The sequence below is a fragment of the Pocillopora verrucosa genome, chromosome 4, assembly GCF_036669915.1.
Source record: "Pocillopora verrucosa isolate sample1 chromosome 4, ASM3666991v2, whole genome shotgun sequence".
Classification (NCBI taxonomy): domain Eukaryota; kingdom Metazoa; phylum Cnidaria; class Anthozoa; order Scleractinia; family Pocilloporidae; genus Pocillopora; species Pocillopora verrucosa.
This window is the reverse complement of record NC_089315.1, coordinates 21,772,606-21,794,872: the sequence shown is the minus strand read 5'-3', so window position 1 is coordinate 21,794,872 and position 22,267 is coordinate 21,772,606. Positions and strand designations below refer to the sequence as shown.

Below are 22,267 nucleotides of genomic sequence, written 5' to 3'. Positions count from 1 at the left end.
ATAGCAGGAAAAAAAGTCTTTTTTTTTTTATTCTTTGGTGATTAATAAAAGAAATGATTAGACAATTAGCGCGCTTAGCTCGCAGGATTGTGCGCGCCACCAAGCACACGGGTTTCTTTCAAGAGAAACAACTGAAGGAAGGACTTAGGGCCGGCTATTTACTCGAAGTCTAACCCAAACCACGGTTTTACGCAATCAGTTGACCTGAGGCTTTCTTTGCATGAGGGTTGATTTAATCAAACAAATATTCTGGCAATGTTAACTTTACGCCCTCTTTACACTGTTCACAAAGATAAATGTTCGGATAAAAGGTTCAGTTGGATTGAGGATCGTTTAGGACGCAGTTTCATCAAACGACGGCTGAATTTCTTTTAATGACCATACCTTAGAATTTTAACTAAGCCGAGAATCAAGCGCTCAGACCATTACCAACCCGCACTGGGCAACTGGTAGAAACAGACGCAAAGAGAACAGGGAGAGGGCGAATGAATTACCTTGTAGCTGAATTTTAACGGCATTGTGGACAACAAGGGAACGAAGAAAAGTTAAGAGACTTTATTTATTCACTTAGAGACTGTAATTGCCAAGCTAATGGATGTCATTGCCGTCTGTTTTCTTTTGAAAAACTATTAAGGAAAAATATGCAGGTGAACAAATGAAGCGGACAGTTAAAAACGCCACTTCTCCCCTTTTATAATCAATGCCAAAAGTTACATTTTCTGAAGTGTAAACGTATTAACAGGCTGGAATTGCAACTCACTCGAACTGACTGAGGCATTTTAGGTGAGTTTGATTCTTTATCATTACTTCCTTTTTCCAAAAAATATTTCTTTCGTTGTATACTAGTACTCACAGCGAAACGTTTCGAAGCTACAGTTTAGTGCAATTACACACACCCCTTAATCGTGGGAGACTGAGATCTCAAAAATTTACTCTTAAAAGTTAAAATTAGCAAGAATTAAACTCAAGGTCCAACTAAAAGATTACAGAACTCAAAAATTGTATCTTTGAATGGCTTGACTACACAAAAATCCAGATCACTAACTATCCTGAAGCGAGGGACTGATCACAAGTAACCTCATGTAAGAGAGACCCTGGGCGCCATTTGTAGTAGATATGCTTCAAGATCCTTAAACCGCTTGACGTAAAAGCTGGTAACACCCTGCAAATCTTTCATGACGTAAGACTGTAACTCACGTGTTGTTTGATTGATGTAAGTTAGAGTAGACTTACCCTCCTGCCCCTCAGTTTCTCTAATGAGTAACCCTGAGCACAAGTGCTCTTTCCGGTTGTACTGTGGGTATGGAGGTAGCGTTGTCAGTATTACTGATCGGTAGGCGATGGTGAAGTGGTCTCTGCCATCACTTGGAGCTCTGCGTGACACTAGTAGTACTACGTCATCTGGTTTCGTTGCGTTATGCATCTTGTTCTCTAGCACCATATGGAGTATCTCATCATCGTTATCAACGACTTCCATCACTTGAACTTTAATCAAAAGAGGATCCCATTCTTTGCGGGCTTTCTCGTCCCTCAGTAACGTGAAAATAATTTCAGCCCGGAGCTGAATAGAGAGCGAGACCTTTACACAGAGATAGTTGTCACTTTCACACTTGGAGAGCGTGACACCATCAGACGATTGCACCTCTTGCCATTTTGTTAGCTGGTATAGTTTCACCAAAGCCTCTATGTTGTTATAGTTAAGCAACTGACCATTGCATTGGTTCCAAGGTACGGCGATCACAGGACCAACAGATTTGCGGATTTGTTCACGCTCAAAGCGCAGGCGTTTTCGAGCCATAGCCTCTAATGCTCGACGTTTTTCTTCGTCCGTCCCCATCCTTAACTTGGGTAACATTTTTAAGCCTCCTCTCCCATCACCGCACCGCGGAGCCGCAAAAATCAAGAACGCACTATTTACATGTCGCACCTCACCACCGATGGAGTAAGCTTCTACTCGACATCCCACCTCCATATGGACGTCATACGTGTTGTTCACCATCGTCTTGATGACCACTCGGTCTCCCACTTTGATGGGTCCACGGAACTTGACCTCATCGACTGCTTCCAGTTGCGGGTAAGACCGACACAAGCGGGTAGCTGTGATGGTGCAAGCGGCTACCATCCATGCCATGATCTGACCCCCGAATGCTGTTTGATGATGGTTTGCATGTGGAGGAAGAACTAGCTCTACACTTTCTAGCGAGGTATTAGCAGGTACAATGTCTCCGTTAGTGCGGGTCTCATTCTCCGAACTGCACATTTCACAGTCAAGCTGTTCATTGTGCTTTTTAGCAAGCTCTCTCAGGTTGACTGGGTATTGAATACGCATTCTCCTCCTCTCGTTGGCGAGAGTGTATTGTGATTCCTCCTCCTCTGTGAAAGGAACCACGGGGGTCAATTGCTGTTTTTGGTGGTTCTTATCCAGGGCTACGAAAGTAAAGAAAGCGTTGCAAACATTTTTTATCTCGCCACTAAGCAGGTCTTCCACTCTTATCGACACTCCAACTTCCATACTTGTATGGAAAGCGCGATTTACTCTCGCAGTGATGTTAACCACTTGGCCAACGTAGATTTGTTGTTCAAAGTAGAGTTCGTCGATGGAGGCCGTCACACAAGAAGTTCGAGCGTGTTTCTCAGCCGACAGACAAGCTGCTGCGTCCATCCACTTCAAAAGTTGTCCACCACTGAGGCAGTGTTCTTGTCGCTCGTTTGTATGCGAAGGGAGAACGAGCTTATTCATTTCAACTTCGGTAATATTCTTGTACGAATCCATTGTTGCAATTACTATTAACTTGTTTCCTCTTTTGTTGTGACCTCGTATCTATATTCAATGACTCAATAATCGAGAATAACCGAGAATAACCCAATGACCCAATAAACGAGAAAAGCGAGAATACCAAAGGCAGTTCGAGTTATGACTCACTGCCGTGAATTTCAGCTCCTCTGAGTCAGATTACGCGGTTTATAGACTTTACTTGCATTGACGTGTTTAAATAAGTTTGTAAACACGTGAAGTAATTTGCATGTTGTGTGACCTCATGTTCTTTTGACTCTTTAAGAAAGGGATGGCGTGACAAATGGACGAAACTCCGGCTTAGAGATAAAGGAACACATCAACCAAAACATTCTCAAACAGCATACGAAACTTCACCCCAGAGACAAAAGATAGTAATATTGGAAACTCGCCAAATCATACTCACAAAGCTTCGATAGTCTCACGCTCTCTAAAAACACATTTCTGATATTTATCTATCTTTTTTCGGTTTGCTTCTTGTTTGTTTGGTTGTTGTTGTTGTTGTTGTTTTTTTTTTTCCAAGTTTTGCAATTTTTCTTTTTTCCTTGTCCCTTATTTTTTGTTAACTGTAAAGGTTTGATTGAGAGTTTTGTTTGAAAGGAAGTGCATTGGTTCACCTGCGATAGTTCTCCTTTATTTTGGGATTGAACATAGTAATGGCGAAGGGGGTCGACAGGTCGATGTAAACTTCGTGAGAAACCTGAAATTGTCCAAAGAATCAGCTCCCTCAAAGCATACATAATAATATTAGGTATGAAATATAACAATCCTTATCCCTTCAGTATCTAAAATCGAGCAGCCAAACGGACCAAAAGGCCATTGAAAGATAAAAAAAAATATTTTTAAATCCTTCTTTTTAAGAAAAAAAATCAACAATTTATCTACTTTCGAGCTCGTAGGGTACGCATGGGTGTACCTGCCATGATATCAAATAGCACATATGAAAGAGAAAAGGGCGAAGCCTATGGTGATGTTATCATGACAGGGTGGGAACTACCCAGTCAAATGAAAGAACCAGAGGAGACTGGTTGATGAGTGATGACGTTTATGAAACACGCAGTGAAATAAGTAACTCGCAATAGGCCTCATTATCAGCACTTCCGAATCGGCGAATCTAACAAGATTTCAGTGAATTCTAACTTTCCACCTAGTCGTGTTCAGGAGGTCGCATTTCCTCCCACCCCCTGAAAAAGAAACTCCTAGGAAGGCTACGGCACTTTTCCCTATCTCTTAACCCCCCCCCCAAGGCTGATTAGTCTCTTCAACGTGAGGTTCAGTGATAAAGCTACAAAGTTTGTTAGTATGCAATTATGTTTTGATCTATTTTCTGCGCGGTTTTACTCAGACTACGTCACTTTTCGGGCAAAAAGGTATATAAAAATAAAAAACTTTGTGAGTGTTTACATAACTTAATCTGAGAACATGATTGTCTCTAGTGAATACAATCTTGGTGCTCCTATAAAAAAAAAAAGAAGAAAAATAAGGAACAATTATTCCACAATATAACCTTGGAAGCCTGAAGAAAAATATTGTCAGTATGATAACCGATATTCAGCGGAAAAAGGAACATAAAATACCTGGCTCTCGGTCCATCTGAGGCATGAACACTACATACTCCATAGTTCATTGCCCAGAGGCCACTGAATATCAAGAATGGGCTATCACGCCACTGATTATCAGAGAATCCGCGTTTCCTTTCATTTTGCATATTTCTTTTCTAAACTAACATAAAAAAAAAACGCGGCGATCATTTTAAGAGCGCTTCAGTAAGGTGACTTAATCTGCGACCAATCAGAATGTTTGCATCTTTATAATCGCCCTATGGTATACTAGGAAAATATAACGTGCAAGACTCCTGTAGATTACTATGGATACAATTGTTGTTATTAAGTCCGTAATTTGAATTTTAAATTCTATCTTTTGCATTTGAAGAGAATTTACTTTTCACATTTACGTAAGGCTTCCCCGGGCGTTCCTGATTCAGCCACTAATTTCTCTGATTCGTTACGTACAGCCAAAACAGGAGCTGTAGAAGAAACTGTAAAAGACTTTCACGGGCGCCACAAAACTATGACAGAGTGGAAATATTGTCGCTTTATAATGGTCATTGGTAGTTTAACTGTGCTCTTCCTGGTTGGGAGATTGTTGGAGTTGCCCTTAAAGAAGACTATAATAGGTAAGCTTGGCAAAGCTGCTCATTAAGAAAGAGAGGTCTTTTATAAAAGTTTACAAGAGGAGGTATTTAGTTAAAGTATTTGAAGAGTATCGTTGAAAAAAAAAAACATATTATCTTGCCCTTTTAAGGGTACCAACAAAGTTTCTATAGTTTGGTAGTGCTACGAGAATGAAATGTACTCTTTTTGAAAAACTATCAGGTTTACATTCGAAAACCCGTTTTGATGTATTGGACAAAAAAGTTAATTCAAGTTGTTTTTATGTAGCCCCCCGGCGAGTTTTGGTTTCAAACTTAATCATGGATTTTTCAAGCGATAACGAATTGCATAATTCGTTGATACAGAGGCTAGTAATTCATCGCTGGTAAATTTGTCCTTTTGGGATAAAAACATTTGATGCCTGCAACTGCCACATCCTCGGAGACCATATCCCTCGGTAAAACCTTTGATTAGAGGTGAATAACTAAAAAAAATTCATGACAGTTATCAAGGAAAGTAAACTATAATCGCAGAATTTTTAATAATTCAAGTACTCTATCGTTTGATCTCTCTGCCTCCTAAGGGAAGTAGATTATTGTCGGTGAATTAAAACACCAAATCAGACATTTTTTTGTAGCGGTAACACAGACTAACAACTCGGGAAAAAAAGGTTACGATTTTCTTCTTTTTCGGTTTTAAAAGAAAAACATTTATTTTGAAAATTTTGCAGAAGCGGTCGGGTTTAATAATATTGCCATGCATTAACAAACTTTTCTTTCAGCGTATTCCTGTATTAGTTTGGAATATTCAGCGCAGCTGATCACAAATGGTCTTTATTTTGACTATATCATTCTCAAGAGTGTCCAAGAAGTATTTTAAACTTACAATATCAATACACTATTAAGCAGACTGGCGATAAGAAAATAAAAAAACCGAGGTAAATCATTTGATTAAAAAAAAAAAAGAAACAAACTCTCACGACTAATTGCATAAGAAATGTTAGGTAGAAAGTTAGGATGAGTGCTGTTTAGATCTTGGAAATGAAAGGGTCAAAGGCTCGCCGAAGCTTTTAGAAGTGCGCCTCTGTTTATCCTAAGTTGTGTTATGTACCGCTGGTCATCATACGAGCTATTTGCTTGTTTTAAAAGGAATACAACGCTATCTGTTGGAGGGTTCCTGAAATATACTCAGGATCTCTATTTCTCTGTTTAAAAAGTAAACATACATTGATAAAATCTTCTTGCTTTGTACAGGACCATTTGTCATTGATCCGGGTGGAACCACAAAGAATAAAACGGTATCTATTTGTCTCTTGGTTAGAATCTCTTCTCACAGTTTTATTTTGTGTAAATCGACAACCTTTAAAATCCTAAAATATAACATACATGGGGCAGTAACGAAACCAAACTTATTGGAAACAAAAGACAAATGGGTAGCGTTTATTTCCCAGCGAGATCATACAACTGTAACAGTGTATTCAAAGACCAGGTTATGTCTCGGAAAGACTTCAGGTTAAATGGTCATTTTTAACTCTAGCCGCCTTATAAGTTCTTGGCGTGTTTGAAGAAAATGCTAACCGACAAGAGAGATGAAAGAAAAAAGGTTCCTCAGTCTAAAATACTAGAATACCTTTCTTGATCTGCACAGTTCATCGATAAATTCCGTGGAAAGCCAGCTTAAAAAAAGGATGGTGTGCGAAATACTGGGCTGTGAGAATAATTTTCCATTCAGCGGGGGTTACTGTATGTCAGGTTGCTCTATTATTTGAAGTTGGACATTTTATGGTAAAAATTCTGTAAACCCATTTCTCTTACGCGTGACCACGACAGAATTTCCCCTTACAATAACGATACAATAATGAGAATAAAGCAAAATATCAATTGGAGGATTAGTTGATCCAACACCAAATTCTCAGAACTAACGCTATGAGAATTGTATGGCAGACAGTAAGGAGAATTACTTATGAGATGTGGGAGTAAAGGGGTCAGTAATGGAATATTCAAGGAACCCTCGCTCGTACAGAAGCTCTTGTCGTGTTATTTACTTCAGCATACAGGGTGTCGGTTAACCTCTGATTCTGGTACGTTTCGCAAAGTTAGCAAGCTTTTTAAAATTACTTTTCCCTTTATGACAACGTTCACAGCTAGTTAGGGTTTTTGGTATCAAATGGGCTCAATTTTAGGGTCTGTGCCCTCTTCACTCAACCTTTATTCAAAATTTACTGTCTTGCAACGCGGGGCCATCCTGTAAGACAGGGGTCCGCTGAATGCAAGTATAGAGGAGGACAATAGGGACTTTAAGAAAACCACGACGGCAATGGCAACGAGAACGTCACGTAGTAAACAAAAGGTTTAATGAGCAGAACAATGGCCCTGCACTTGCATTGTAAATCTTCGTAAATTTCTTTGCGTCCTTTTATGAAATGACCAAAATTTACGAACGTGAACGAAAACAGCTAATTTTCTAACGCTGTGTTCCATATTTAGCTTAGACAGTGGGAAGAGTATCGAGATTCGTCATTTTTTTAACCCAAGTTGTCCACGGCGTCGCCGTCGGTCGTTTCTTAAACTCCGTATTATCAGGACTTCCGCTAAATGTAGGGTCAGCTACACACTGGTTTCACTGTAACCCTCAGACTGTACCTATTAAACATCGGAACAAAAATAAGTAGTTTACATAGTTTTGAGCACTCTTAACATTTGAAACTATTGTCACTTTTCGTGTGCTCTCTGCCACATGTGACTACCGTTTTTACTCTTACAGTCAAACACAACCTTGGCGGTTAACGATGCTTTAACGAGAGCCGCCAAAACGCAAGCAGCAAGAAAAAGACACCTGACACATTATTGCAGGACACATTCTGAAAATCCAGAACTACCTGATAAACAGCAGCTTGGGCAACTTCTTGTCGACGATGACGAAAATTATATCTTTTGCTCTGTTCCTAAGGTTGCCAGCACAACAATTAAGGGAATTTTGTTGAGTTTGCGAAATGACAGCGATAAAATTGAGAAATTTTCCGTGCATACGCCGAGTTTGTGGCAACACATGAGTCAATTCAACATAACGGAAAACTCAAAACGTCTAATGACACATTTTAAGTTCCTTTTTGTACGTGAGCCGTTTCACCGTTTACTATCCGCCTACAAAGACAAATTCTGGGGGAGTAATCGAATCTACACAAATGGTTTTCGCCGAATAATAGTCCAAGAATTCAGACCTCAAGATATTGAAACAATCAGCACTACAGCTAACAATGTGACTTTCAATGAATTTCTCAGGTACATTTTAACTTATCCTGATTCCTTCATCTCCCGCGATGACCACTGGAAACAATACGGAAATCTTTGTTTCCCTTGTGTCATTCAATTTGATTTCATCGGCCATTATGAAACGTTAGACGACGACGCCACTTATTTACTAAAACTGGCGGGAATTGACGACCGCGTGGTTTTCCCGCCAATTCATTCGTCGAGAGCTGACGATGATTTCCTCAAATTCTATTCACAAGTTCCACACCAGCTTATTTTTCGAATAGGAGAAATTTTTAAGAAAGATTTTAAAATGTTTGGTTATTCCTTCCCTGGACCCTTAAAAGAATTACTTACAAACTATACAATGAATACTAACTCTGATTCTAGGAAACATGAGTAAAACTCATATTTTTAAAGATCCATATTATTTTGTGGAGAGAGACGGATGACATAGTATTTTTTCCAGGCTGACTATAGGTACTAGGGGAATCAATACAACTACAACGAATGCTCTGTCTCTCAGAAGTGGAAAAATAAAGTCACTTCTTGAAGAAATCAGATATCATTCTCTGGTTGTTTGGTGTGGAACATTTCTTTTGATTTTTCGAGCTTGGTGATGGATGCTTTTCTCTGGGAGATAATAAACCTGCTTGACTTGAAGTTCGTTTGGTGGCAAAACCAGACGAGCACAACTTAGACTCTTCGAGGGGTGGCATGGGACGTTTGCTTTCAGACCCTTCGGACTCTGCTGTAGCAGATATGATGGTTTCAGATACCTTAACGTCATCATCTTTTCCAGAAGCCACCGTATCAAGTGAGTCCTTTTGAATGACAAGCGATTTTTTTAAAACGGAACTTTCATTCTTTTGTTTGTCTGGTGTTGTGGGAACATTTGAGCAGAACCGTAACATGCCAGTGTTGGAGATCTTGCTTTTCCAATCGTACGCCATGTTTCCTATTTCCTTTGTCAAGTTCTTTGAGTTAATGATTGGCTAAAAGCGAACATGAACAGATTTGTCACCTGAAAAGCTCTGCAAATTTTGCCCCACATGTACTCGTTTTCAAATCATCTAGCCTAGATGGGCGTTTTACTTCAGAAAAAAGAGGCCAATTTCATCGAAAAAGTTAGTGTTTCCTCAGGCAGGTCACAACCGAGATATTAGACATAAATAAACTTTACAGGAGAAAAAATAGAAAAAATTACTTCAAACACAAATCTCTCGTCGAAAGCTTCTGACCCTACCTGATCTTCATGATCTGTTCCCCACATAAAATAAATTGGTCCTTGTATTGAATTCTGCAATTCAGGCGAGCGTAAGCGCTTTCCCCAACTGTGGATAGAAAAAAAGAGTTACGGGTGGAGAGTGAGTTATGAGTAAAGTCACCACCTCCCTAGTTAAGGCAAATGCGAGACAGTTTGTCTCCCCAAACCGTGAGACTCGGGAGCTGATCAGGCTTCTGTTAAGGGTGAAACGTAGAAAAAACAGAGCTAAAAAAAATGTGGGTGGAATGAAAAGAAGAAGATGAATTTTTCCACTGCTGGGTGTTAAAACACTCACGTATACAACTGTGATATCAAACATAGGACTACTATAACGAGCAAGACTCGTAAACACATTGACACAGAAAGATAGCAACTGCTCCTACAAACCTCTTGATCTCCTCTTCACTTAAGACCCGTTGTTTCCCAACTCTGCGATGCACGCGGACATAAGCAAAGTCACATGATCCAAGCGCCATGATAATCGGTACCACTCCTCCACAACCTGACTCCTGTCAAAAAAACCAACTTTTTATCCTCTCAGACTAATTTTGATGTCCAATTTTTTTTACTTTTACTCACCCTAACAAGACTTAGTATGTTTAGGATGAACACAAAAGAATGATGAAAGCTGAAAAATTTAACAATGATGGAAGCTAAGGGAAAATGTTTTCTTTTTCAGCGTTGGTAGTAAAATGGAACAATAAAATAATGACTCCATATAAGAATCAATCAAACACTTATATAGAAAACATAATATGCGTCCTTGTAAAGTAAACGTTCTTTAAGACGTATAATCATCAAACTTGATATGTTCATGTTACTTGTAAAATGTACATAAGCCTACAGGCCCACAACTGCTTAATTTCATTACAACTTGTTCCTGTTTGAATAGCATGAAGCCAACAGAGGGTGTAGGGAGTGAAAGTACTTAGCCACTAACCCCCACCCCTCCCCTCTGCTAGATGTGAAGAAGGTCTATTACGGCTAAACCCTTTCCAAAAGGCTTCTGACAGCTTCCAAGTATTCATTTGTACTCCAGGGTGCCCAAGTAAATAAGTAAGTAGGTAGATGTTCCAGAATTCAGTATATTAACAATTACTCAAAAAAGTTGGGTAAATAGTTGTGGATATTTACCAAGCCACAAAACAGCAAGATAAATATCCACCACTTTCACCAACACTGAGGTGTTTTTTTGAGCATAAACCACACAGATGGTAGGAAATTAAACTCTTGATGAGCAATTTTGATATTACTTTCAACTCAATTCCAAACCAGCCATTCAATGCACCCTAAAAGCACTACTTGCCTGTATGGTATGTATTAAATCATAATTTGTAATGCTAATCTAACATAAGTGTATCCTGAAAAAGTGTAGCTATGATCAAAGGGATTTGACTGTCAAAATAAATGAAAGTACCTTCCCTTGTCCTTCTGCTGATTTGTTCTTTTCAACATAGAGCTGTAAACAAATTGGACATGGAATTTCAGAATTGATAAATGAACTCATTTTATGATACATTCCCAAAACCATCCAGCAAAGTTGGAACTAAAAACTGAGATCTCTATTGTGTCAAAGGTAGTTGTCATGACTACACCTGCTTGAACAATTGTCTGAATATTTTCAGTTTCCTAATACAAATAGAAAGGATGGAGGATAAAACTAGGAAAAAGTGCACAGCTATAGAGGGCTGCAATAAGTGGTCACCAAAACTATTCAGAATATAGAGCAGAGGAAGAAATTTACAAATATGACCAATTTGTAACTTAAATATCATCTAAATAGAGCATAAACAGTAATTAATAAGCAAAATTTTGAGGTAGGTTAAGAATAAGAGAACCCCTAAAAGTGATTACAAAATGCTTTTCTGACCTCACTTTGCAGTTCATCAGCAACCACCAGACCTTATATGAAAAATAATCACCAAAAAATAATTGATCTTTTATAAAAATGCACTGTTACAATATATAGTCATGTAGAGTCTGCACCTGAACAAAGTTCTAGCACACAAACTGCTGGAGCATGTCTTGGTTTCCATAGCATAAAGAGGAATCATAGAAGTATGGGTGTGTCCCTTAGATTGGGCACTTGTCAATCCCAAATTACTCTTTGTATCTATCCATGTTTCTATGGCAAATTCTTTGGCACTCACTTCTGGGTTTTTTCAAGAAATATATAAGCAGGAAAACAGTGTAACTTAAAAGGAAAGTACTCTCTACCTCTGAATAAAAAGCAACTCAGGCCATCAAACTCTTACAAAAGAATTCTATGATTTGTGATGTCAATCATATTCATGGATGGTGAGGGGCTCTTGTGAAAGTTTAGTGTCATACCTTTGTACAATACACTTTAGCCCCACCTAGAAACTCAGGAACTTTTAATCTTTTAATCTTTTAATCTTTTCCTTCTAAGGAAGGTGTTGTATTACAAGCATGATAACTTCTCAAAAGTAATCCCATTTGCCTCAGTTCTGGAGCAAAAATTTAGCCTCTAGCATTCTTCTAATTTTTTTATTCCAAATTACAAGTTGCTGTACTCACCAATATTGTGCTGTTTCAACCAGTCCAGGGTTGTATGTAAATTCTCAGTTGTAAACCAAACTCTTGAGCGAAATTCTACAGCCATATGATAATTCACACCCAGAAATTTTCTACACTCCATAATGTGCTCCTTATTTTCATTGGTAGGATGAAAACCTAAGTGAAACTGAAGGATACAAAGTGATTTTACAAACAAACAAAGCAATAAATATGAGATTGATCAAGCCTTATTAGCTGTAAGCAGGCTCAATTGGACAGCATACTCATTTCTCTTGTGCTTAGACAACAATGTTCTTGTTATGTCACCAAGTACACTTGACACCATTATGATGGTTTTCTGGTTTTTCCTTAAATCTTTTTCCTGGTTTTGATTAATTGTTAAAATTGATAACAGGGCTTAGCATATTCAATAATTCTGTTTGTAGTCATACTTTTCTTTGTGTCTCTTTAGCTATATCTTTAGGCCCCCTTCACCTCAAAATAACAAACAGTATGACATTGAAAATGTTTTTGAATTCATAATATAATTTTTTACTTTAGCAAGATTGGAAAGAAATTTAAAGAAATGGCTGTGCAAATGACATGTACATTAATTCAAAAACCCTAACATGCATAATAAAGGAATATCTAGTAACAGAATAACTGGGTTTTGTAGATCATCATTTAAAATGCACATTCTACAACTAATCAAAATCAAGGAACATGAAGATATTCCTTGGTGGATGATTCATTTGCTAATTTACAAAAATTATCACCAGGTTACCTGGAAAATGACAACTCCCAATTTGTTTTTCTGATAAGCAGGTAGAATAGCAGAGTTGAATCTGTCCCAGAGCTTCTGTTTTTGCAGTACACTTAATTCCTCCCAGGTGATTGACATTTGTCCTCTAATGACATTCTGTGGAAGCTCATCTCTGACAACATGTGGTAGTGCTGACATAGAGATTGACTGAAAAACCAGAGCAGTTTCAATCCCTCTAGTCTGTCTGAGAGGTTTAACCCTTAAACTCCCAACATCTGATTGTTAATTCTCTCCTCTAGCTGCTATACAATTCTTAAAATAAATGGGACTTAGCAGCATACAGTTCAAGAGGTGACTCTTTTTCACTGTTTCCAGGTCAGAGTGGAATTTAAAAAGTTAATTTTTGCAGAGAGGGAAAAACTTAAAGACGTGGAGAAACACCCTGGAGCAAGGACAAAAAACAACTCAACCAACATATAACACCAGGTCTGGAAATCAAATCTGGGCCACAGTGGTGGGAGGTGAGTGCTTTCACCACCAAGCCATCCCTAATTCCCTGAACTCTTGTAAGTTAGTTGTGATAACTTTGCGTTGGATCAGGATATCACCCTCTACCAAATAAGTTTGAGTATTCTTGGTACCTGTTTGCTGGATAATATATGGATATAAGGAAAAGTTACATGTTAACCACTTCTGGGAGTTCAAGGGTAAAGCTCTCACTTGTTAGTTAATTTAGCAATATAACCTCATGAGCTATAAATCTTTTACTATGTGAATCAAGTCCTCTTAAGTCTTCAAACACTATAAGCTCAAAAATGTAAGAGTTAAAATCCTTGTTCAGAAGTGTAAAGAGACTAGGAATGTATTTAATTCCTTTGAATAGAGAACTGATGCACTGCAAGATCCAGAAGATTTGCCAGGAAACCCATCTATCCTTCTTGATCGAGTAATATACTGTAGGAGCCTAGTATCTTGCTCAAGAACCAAACCAAATAATTCCTTCTAAGTCTGAAATAAGAATTTTTCATTCAGAGTCTGAATATTGGATATTAGGCAACCATGCGACACGTGTCATTTCAAGTCAAGTATACTTGATGATGTTTTGTCTGGTGATCAGTATAACGAATTTGGGTCAAGAGTTCAACAGCATAAGCCCTAGCCCAGCTATTGTGTTATGTTACCAAATAACTTGTATGACCTTTCAAAAAGATTACATAAATAACCTGTTTGAGGCGCAAACAATGTAGCTCAAGCCAAGGAGTACTAATAAGCCCCATGGTCTAGAGCACAGCCCCACCAGATACAAAATACAATCACATCAGGGGAAGTAAAAATACTGTCACAAAAACTCTTCTACCCAAGGTAATAAATTTGTTGGAAAAGAATCACGACACTAGAGGCTTCCGATGCCCCTCGCTCCACCTCCTCCACCCACCCAGTTGTAGTGATACCCCGCTGTGAAATTCATTATCATGTCCAACAGTTTATAGCTGTAACTTCTATGGTAACTCTTACCTTCCTTGTAAATAATCCAAATGCTTTGAAGTGGAACTTGAAACCCGTCGGAACGCACTTGAGCCATTTTTCCACTCTCATTGGACTAGGAATCGCATAATTACTCGTGTCGCATTCAACACAAGGGAAAAATCTAGAATAATGCAGTAAACGGTCTTCTGTTGTCTTAACTGAAGCTGGATAAAACCTTCCGCACTTCACAATCGACGAATCCGACCAACCACAAGTTCCCTGGAGAACTTTCCCCACGAGATCCGCACTATTCCCCGCCATTTTCTTGCTAGTACTTAGTCTCTATCCTAGTCTCCCCTTAACGATTGCTCCTAGAGCATTGGAAAGAAAATTGATTCCAATATGGTGGACGTGTCAACATATTTGGGTCTTTCGTGTCTACAAGTTATTGTGAAACGTTGTTCCCCAATATTCTGAAGTAAAACCCAGAAACATGGAGTTTTGTTATTGAATTATTCCCTGATGTCATCTTGGGCCGGATTCACAGACGAGGAGCTCCTCCGGCTAAGACAGACTGCAGGAGAAGATCGGACAGCTCCAGGAAGCCTTAGAAAGTCAGCGATAAACACTGCAAAACGACAACGACCTCGTGAGAAAGTACGATCAAGAGGTACATCTTCAGGGAAACTAGATTCCGGGAAGAAAGAAGGAAATGAAGACCAGGGCGCGAGAGATTGCGCTCAGTTAGCGCCGCAGAACACAAGCTCCAGATCTAACGGTGGTCGCTCAACTTCGCGACTTGATTCCAGGGAAGAAGAAAAGGAAAATTCTTCTCCAGAGTGTGAAAGGCGAGGAAAAAGTGTAAGCCAAGTGAAAGAAAGGAATTCTCTCCCTAAAGAATCGTCTTTAGAGACCAAGTCTCTGAAGAACGCCAATGATCAACAAGGAAAAGCTTTCGAGGTGGATGATGGCCATCAAGAGCAAAGCGGTATACTTACGGATAAAGAGGTGGAAATCGATCTCCCTAATATAATCGACGAGAATGATAGGTAGGATTAGGGAAAGGTATTATTAAAGTTTTATTTGATCAGTTTACACGGACAGTTGCTGTTGAGGGTACTTACCAATTTGCGAAAATTTGAACCCACATTCCATAATTGTAGGATTGGTCTCCTAGTGACTCATTTAATTAAAAGTAATTTTACTTCTTTTGCCATTGAACGCACTTTATGCCTTGTATGTTTGTCTTGTTAACTGCTTTCAATAAGCGCTGAACATTTTAGATAACCTTTACAGAAAATATGGTGAGTAATCAATAAATTTTTTTGGTTTTTACACAATACCTGTAAGTGCAGTACATTCAATTTGGCAGAGGTACATGAAAATTTTTCGAATGTGCGGTATTGACAAAAAAAAAAGTTGGGACACTTTAATCAAAAGACCAAAGTGATAAAAAATGATTTTCCCTCCTTTTTGTTTCATTTTACACTTGTACCCAACTAAGCAACTCTTTGTGATGAAAGCACAAGATGGGGGAGAGGGGGGGGAATGGGGTGAAAGTCAATAAGGGGTGCACTTTGTCCAAAATGCATAGCAATAGGTGTTACACCCCTTGATGCTTACTGCATTTGTCAGACATCTGATAAAGTTTGCTTATTTCTAACAGTTTGTGACTAACTAAAGATGCTGCTTCCCAGTCAAGTCTATTTAGATTTTCTTGAAAAAATTAAGTTCTCTTTTTGAGCAATCACAGTCTCTGTATCCAAGTGAGGATCTATCCAAGAAGACAAAGTATTAAACATATATTAATTAAAATAAACCTATCAATACTTTTACTGACATGTGAAATTCTCTAAACCTTTTGCATAGAATACAAGCAATTGAATTGTCAGCTTTGGAAAAGATGCAAGAAAAACAGAAACAGATTGAACAGGAAAATAAAAGAAAGAAAGCAGCTCTACAGGAAACAATAAAGAAAAGGTATTCATTTGCTAGTTCACAAATTCAAAAAAGGGCAAGTCAAACATATTGATTAATGATACTGTCTTTCCCTGATTAACTTTTAAAGGTTCGATTACAGGGGAATCAGTACAGGATAATAAGTGCCCCCATCAATTAAGCCTTCTTCCAATAAGCCCCCCTCCTTTCAGCTGAAATTTTGAATGAGTTAAGTTAAGTTAAGGATTATATAGGTTTTAAGTCTGAGGGGAACATATTGTCGCATACTTATTGACAACAGGGTGAATATATCACATACAAAAATAGGAGAAAGCAGAGGGAATTTTCTAGACTGTGTAATGATTATATTTTGTGGTGTGAAAAGTTTGCATGAATAGAGCACTCATCAAGGAGGTCATTCATCACAAAGGTTTCATTTATTACCAGTAATTTTTCTTCAGTTGTGATTTGTGCCTCTCATGTTGTCTTATTTTGTTTATTTTTTGTTTGGTTAGATATCAGAAAACCCAAGCAGAAGCACACACTCTTAGTTTAGTTCAGAAAGAGTTGAGCCATCTTGACAGTCTACTGTCTGCTGATGTAGCTATTCTTCGAGACAAGATAGAGGAGAGCAGTAGAGATTTCCTTAGTGCACAGTAAGTGAATAAGCACACTAACCAGTTTAAGTTTGTCAAGATGTTTCACAATGAATTCTCAGTTTTACATAGCACTTTTTCTCTAAATTTTATAGGAGTAAATTGAAAAATGCCAATCTGAATTAACTGCAGCACTGGCAACAGATTTTGTATTTCGGCAGATTTCTAAGATGTTTTATTATTCACTCTTTAATCATCTCTCTGCCCCTAATGTCACTTCAATGAAGCATTATCAAATTAGACAAGGGAAACAATCAATTTTAGCAGTTCCAATGGATAACATCTCATAAGATCACAGAAACATACACAGTTGCTTAAATTTATTTAAATCAGGCATAAATTTGTTGCCATACTATTTTGTGTTCTACTTGTCTACCATCTTGAGTCTGACATTTGACAGTTCCTAAACATTTCCTTGCTCAAACAAAAGTTCACATTCTGTCTTTAACAGGACTCTTATTGAAAGTATATCAGTATCATTGACCTCAACTGCACTCAATCTTTGACATGAAAGTCTACTAAACAGTTGTAAAAAGTTTAAATTTTTGATTGCCAAACATGACACGTGTCCACGCTTAGATGAAAACAGTGGTAATGTTCACAGCAGGACAAACTACTTGAAACTTTATTTTCAGAAAGAGGTATGAAAAGGCAGAAAAAGAGTTTGTGGAGGCGAAGATGGATTTACACAGAAAAACGGAAAGGAAAGATTTGCTAACAGAGCACCTGTATACCATTATTAGAGAAAATGAATTAAGAAAGGCAAAAAAACTCGAAGAACTCATGGTAAAGCTTAATGTCGGGAACGATGTTGGCTTTTCAGCACAAAATGAGGGTGATGAAGCCATTATGGAACAGAACAATCCAGAAATTCCTGTACTATCAGAGGATAAGGCGAGAAGAGAGATTCCAGAATCGAATTCAGGTTCGGCTTTACATCCATGTCATGCAGTAGAAGACAAAACTCCTATCGAACAGACTGAAGTTGACATGGCAAAACAGAAAATGTTGTCTGAAGCGGTTTCAGAAAAAGAAGTTACAGTTCCGACCTGATTAAGCTTCCCTTTACTTTAGACAAACATTTCAAAAATTTAGGACCGGAAGTGACAATCATGACTCCAGGTGAACTACTTGGATATCGTGCTGGCTGACACTTCTTAGATACCGAGTGAACCTCATGAAATGCCAAAAAATCAGCAGAATTCGTTGGAAGACTTGATTTTATAGCTTAACTTCTCAATGGAACGTAGTTTTATATACTCCGCATTAGAGGAGTCATTCACCGTTCAGTTTTTTTAGCTGAATCTCTTCTGGGAAATAAACGTTGTAAAATACTATAAGAGGCTTGCTTATTTACTCGAACGTAACACAGACCTGTCGAATTAGCCACGCCCTCCTTTCGACCCTCCCGCCTTATATGAGGGTCTCAGTGGTGTTAACCGTTAGGCATAAAACAGACAAAATTGAACAGTTTGCTTTAAAAGTCTTCACCCCTTTGAGATCCTCTTATTAGCGTCTTTGTTATCTTCCACTCAAATTATAAAATAGTCGACCAGAGGAAATCGTGTTAGACACTAAAAACAATCAAACTCGGTCATTTGAGTGTTCCTGCGCTTCAAGCACTTTGCTTGTTCCACTTTGAGTTTTCATTGGCGAATGAAAAAGTTAATCTTAGTTCTGTTTGGTTACTAGGATTACTTTGTGAAACCTCTCTATTAAAGCAATTTCAAGTGTGTGTTTAGTGTAAGTGTTGCTCCAGGAAACTCGCGCCACTTTCTTAATTAATCAGATTCAAGATATAAACCAATGGTGGCTTGGTAACTCGTGTTATCGTGTTTTATTTTGAGTTCTACTGGGGCTCTTTGTGATAATTTATTCCGATTGGTTGAAGTGATTACTTTGGTTTTGGTTTTACAATCGAAATGCGCTTCACATCCTGTAATAATTTGCAGTTATGAGACAACGAGGATGAATGTAAGTGGTCAGAGTGAGGGGAGATAAAGTCCAACAAGGTTTATCGTTCATGGTGAGAACTTGCTGCTTATTTCATTTCGTCCTCAACTGAAAGACGTAAACAAAGCGGCAGAAATTTTGTCCTGGTCAATGTGTGACATTCATGAAATTTGCCATTTGTTGATTAATAACTAGGGATTCATAGGCAAATTCATTTCCTACCCACTTCCTCATCGTTAAACACCCCGAGTGTTGATATCGACATAAACTGAATCCATTGATCGTCTTTTGAGGAAACCACGAGGGTGCCATCGGAGAACAGGGCTATATCCGTGGGGCGTCCATCGATGGGGAATGCCTCGAGAAAAGTTCCGTCGGGTTTGTACGTTTGAATAGAACTAGATCCCCAGTCACACACTAACAATATTCCCTCTCTTGGATCAAAAGTCATTCCTGTCGGTAAAACCAGACGACCATTGCCATTAATTTCGTCGTCTTTACTCCCAAAATGCCGAAGAAAATCGCCATACTCGTTGTAAACCATAATGCAGCCTTTTTCCATGTCTGTCACAAAGTAATGCTTGTCATGGTAAAGGACTTTGAAAGGGAATAACAAAGCCCCTTCGCCTGAGAACCCGAACCTCAAATCGGGTTTTCCGAAAGGCGTATCCGAGTGTACGATGATGCACGCTCGGTATTGTTTCGCCAAGGGTTCGCATGTGAGTAAAAATCGTCCATACCGATCAGTTGAAACAAAACAGTATTTGACACCCCACTGTGAGCTACTTCTGTAACTCACTTTAAAGGTTCCGTCAATTGGGTTAATAAGATGTACGTCACGAGCACCGTTGACGGTGATCAAGTCTTTTTTGTCCTTGGAAAAAGCAACACCTGAAAACATCATGGCAGGCTGGGGAGAGTTCGCTGGAGATGTAAATCTATTCACGAAATCACCATTTCGATTCAAAATCAGAATATTGTTGTTCTCTGGATCAGCTACAGCCACCTGCTTGAGACCATCTGTCGTGATGCTTAAGGGTGAAAATGACTCGAAGCCAAAGTTTGAAGCAGTGATCTTACGCAGTGTTGTGAGTGATACTCTCATGAACTGCAGAGGGGTAGAGATTCCAATTTTCACTCCGCTCGGATCACTCATGGATAATTCGCCGATGCCCTGACTTTCCATCCTTTGCAGAAAATCTTTGTTTGCGTCAAATGAAGCAGCAAATGAATTTAACTCGTTCATCTCTTTGTATAATTTGTCCTCTGGGCTATTGTGCGCCAAGGAAGCTAGAGTGGTTTTCATCTTTGAAATTTCCCCATCGTTCTTCCCATCGTAAGTGTTCAAAGAAACATTAACGTGAGTTTGTACCCTCTGTTTGAAGGCTTCCGTATTTTCTTCAAGGCGGCTGAAGACGCTGTCTTGTTGAGAGATAAACTCTTCCACTCTGCTGATCAACTCTGTTTCGCTTAGCCTTGTCTTTCTGACAATCTCATCAGCCATTTTGTGAATTTCTTCTTTTATAGACTCTCCATGTTCGAATTTTCTTTGTCGACTCAATTTTAGTTCCTTCATCAATTCATCCAAAATTTCCACCTTTGTTACGCATGCTTGAATCCCCTTGGAAAGCTTCTCGCGTTCTTTTTGCGGCTCGGTTTGTTGTAAAAGTTTCACCAGGAACACGTTTGTCTGTAAATCATCAAGGTCATCCTCACGAATAAAAGATTTTTGTCGACACGTAGGGCATTGTATGTAGGCCGGTTTCGCTCGCATTATAATATTTTTTAGACACTGTCGACATACGTTGTGATTGCAAGTAGGCAGAACTTTCGGATCTTGAAACTCTTCTAAACAGACCGGACAACAGTAATCATAAAAATCCGTATCCTTATACTCGCTGGAAGCCATTTTCAGGCGGTATTTTTCAGACCAGTGGAGAAGTAACTGCCAAACACTTCCTGACAATACACAGCTGGGAGTTTAAAAGTTGTTCATTTACATTGGATAAAACCGACGATATGATAATGCGAACGTGTGGCTTTCAGATTTGCATACATGAAACAGTTTGATTGGGCTCAGCGAATGAGAAGTGAATCTCAAAACGTCACTATCGCAATATTAGCCTCAATGGACAAACATACATGACTCACCGTGGAAAAAATTAAATATCCATTAACGAAAATGGGATAATTGGGCGCACTCTCGTGAATATAATGACTCTTTCGTAGAACTACATCATTTATTTGCTCAGTTGGAACATCCAACTGCAATAATAAACAGAAACGAAATAATAATGAGCGAGCTCCAATACCGATTTTCAAACCTTGTCTTATCGCCATGCCGTTTGAACAATGAAAGCACTTTCTGCTGATAAAAACTGTATCGGAAAATTAATTTCAAAAATTCTGAAGCTTTGTTTTGAGACCAAGAAAAGAAACTTAGGGGAGTTCATTAAATTAGCATACCGTAAACTGCCGCTTGTAGGCGCCGCGCTGATGCAACTTCGCAAGGGATTTTAGAAGGGCTTATATTCGAGGGGGCTTATATTCGAGGGGGCTTATATTCGAGGGGGCTTACATTCGAGGGGGCTTATATTCGAGGGGGCTTATGACCGGTATAGAAAAAATGGTTCGAAAAGAGCCATAGCAGTACTAATTAGAACGCGTTTTGCGTTCACTAGCTCTTAATTAGGCTTCAAAACTTCATAAAAATCGACTTCACATCAATACCTTTGAATTAATGTGTATATGTTATCTCTTGGGGAACAAGGTGCACAAAGCGCTGGTAAGGAAACAAATACGCGATACGCAGAGTGCATTATATAGACTATCATCATAATCAATGGCAAATTCGTGCTGTACACAAAAAAAGATCGTCGTTAAGCTGAGTGTATGCGATAAGTTGATTGTATGCGTGAAGTTGAAGCCTGTTAACTCAGTGTTCCACAATAATACCACAATGAAGCATTGAAAAGTTCCGTCAATGGTATTTTACATTGAAGTTTAAGTCATATAAGTGAAAAGTTGATGGTTAAAAAGAAGTAATAAACTTATTGCTCTGCAATAATTTTTCAAATTTTGTTTGAAGTGGTACAGACTTCTTATCTCTCAAAATACGATAAGCAAAAGAAGGGGCTTACATGATCGGATGTATTTGGTGGATTGGCCAATAGACTTATTACCTAAGGAGGGGAAGGGCGGGGCTTATAAGAGGCAGTTTACGGTACTTGGCAGTGGTATAAATTAAAGCCCGAGACACAATTTTTAGAGTATCGGTTCCAAGAAAATCAAACAATACCATCATGTTAATATTTTCCTTTTTCTCATTCCACTCATCTCCTTGCTGTTTGAAAATGTAAGGATTCTGTAAGGAGAATGTTTATTTTTCTCTTGGGAGTAAAAGATCAACCTGTACTTTCACAGTTGAATATCTCAGTTGTTTGTTCTCGTAATTGTTTCTAACCTTGATATCTCGTCAAGCTTGGGATAGCTTAATCTCACCAGCCCC

General features: G+C 38.6%; 5 protein-coding genes across 5 annotated transcripts; 2 read left to right on the top strand and 3 right to left on the bottom strand.

Annotated features, from left to right (window-relative positions):
* Window positions 1–143: 143 nt before the first annotated feature.
* LOC131778730 (acyl-coenzyme A thioesterase 11-like) lies at window positions 144–3,168 on the bottom strand. The gene has a single exon (XM_059095178.2). It carries the CDS (start codon window positions 2,771–2,773, stop codon window positions 1,079–1,081), a length of 1,695 nt encoding a protein of 564 aa, XP_058951161.2. The 5' UTR covers window positions 2,774–3,168; the 3' UTR covers window positions 144–1,078.
* Window positions 3,169–4,894: 1,726 nt separating this feature from the next.
* On the top strand, window positions 4,895–8,628 carry LOC131778739 (carbohydrate sulfotransferase 11-like). Its single transcript, XM_059095187.2, has 3 exons — window positions 4,895–4,970; window positions 6,201–6,262; window positions 7,711–8,628. Exons 1-3 carry the CDS (start codon window positions 4,895–4,897, stop codon window positions 8,599–8,601), a joined length of 1,029 nt encoding a protein of 342 aa, XP_058951170.2. The 3' UTR covers window positions 8,602–8,628.
* On the bottom strand, window positions 6,962–14,639 carry LOC131778738 (uncharacterized). The gene is made up of 8 exons (XM_059095186.2): window positions 14,261–14,639; window positions 12,767–12,952; window positions 12,004–12,169; window positions 11,336–11,367; window positions 10,883–10,924; window positions 9,853–9,974; window positions 9,445–9,532; window positions 6,962–9,193 (listed from the first exon to the last, which is right to left on the bottom strand). Exons 1-8 carry the CDS (start codon window positions 14,531–14,533, stop codon window positions 8,741–8,743), a joined length of 1,362 nt encoding a protein of 453 aa, XP_058951169.2. The 5' UTR covers window positions 14,534–14,639; the 3' UTR covers window positions 6,962–8,740.
* On the top strand, window positions 14,599–18,436 carry LOC131778787 (RAB6-interacting golgin). Its single transcript, XM_059095235.2, has 4 exons — window positions 14,599–15,261; window positions 16,082–16,192; window positions 16,666–16,806; window positions 17,442–18,436. Exons 1-4 carry the CDS (start codon window positions 14,735–14,737, stop codon window positions 17,857–17,859), a joined length of 1,197 nt encoding a protein of 398 aa, XP_058951218.2. The 5' UTR covers window positions 14,599–14,734; the 3' UTR covers window positions 17,860–18,436.
* LOC131778785 (tripartite motif-containing protein 3-like) lies at window positions 16,952–21,245 on the bottom strand. Its single transcript, XM_059095234.2, has 2 exons — window positions 21,226–21,245; window positions 16,952–21,024 (listed from the first exon to the last, which is right to left on the bottom strand). Exon 2 carries the CDS (start codon window positions 20,666–20,668, stop codon window positions 18,971–18,973), a length of 1,698 nt encoding a protein of 565 aa, XP_058951217.2. The 5' UTR covers window positions 20,669–21,024; window positions 21,226–21,245; the 3' UTR covers window positions 16,952–18,970.
* Between the last annotated feature and the right edge of the window lie 1,022 nt (window positions 21,246–22,267).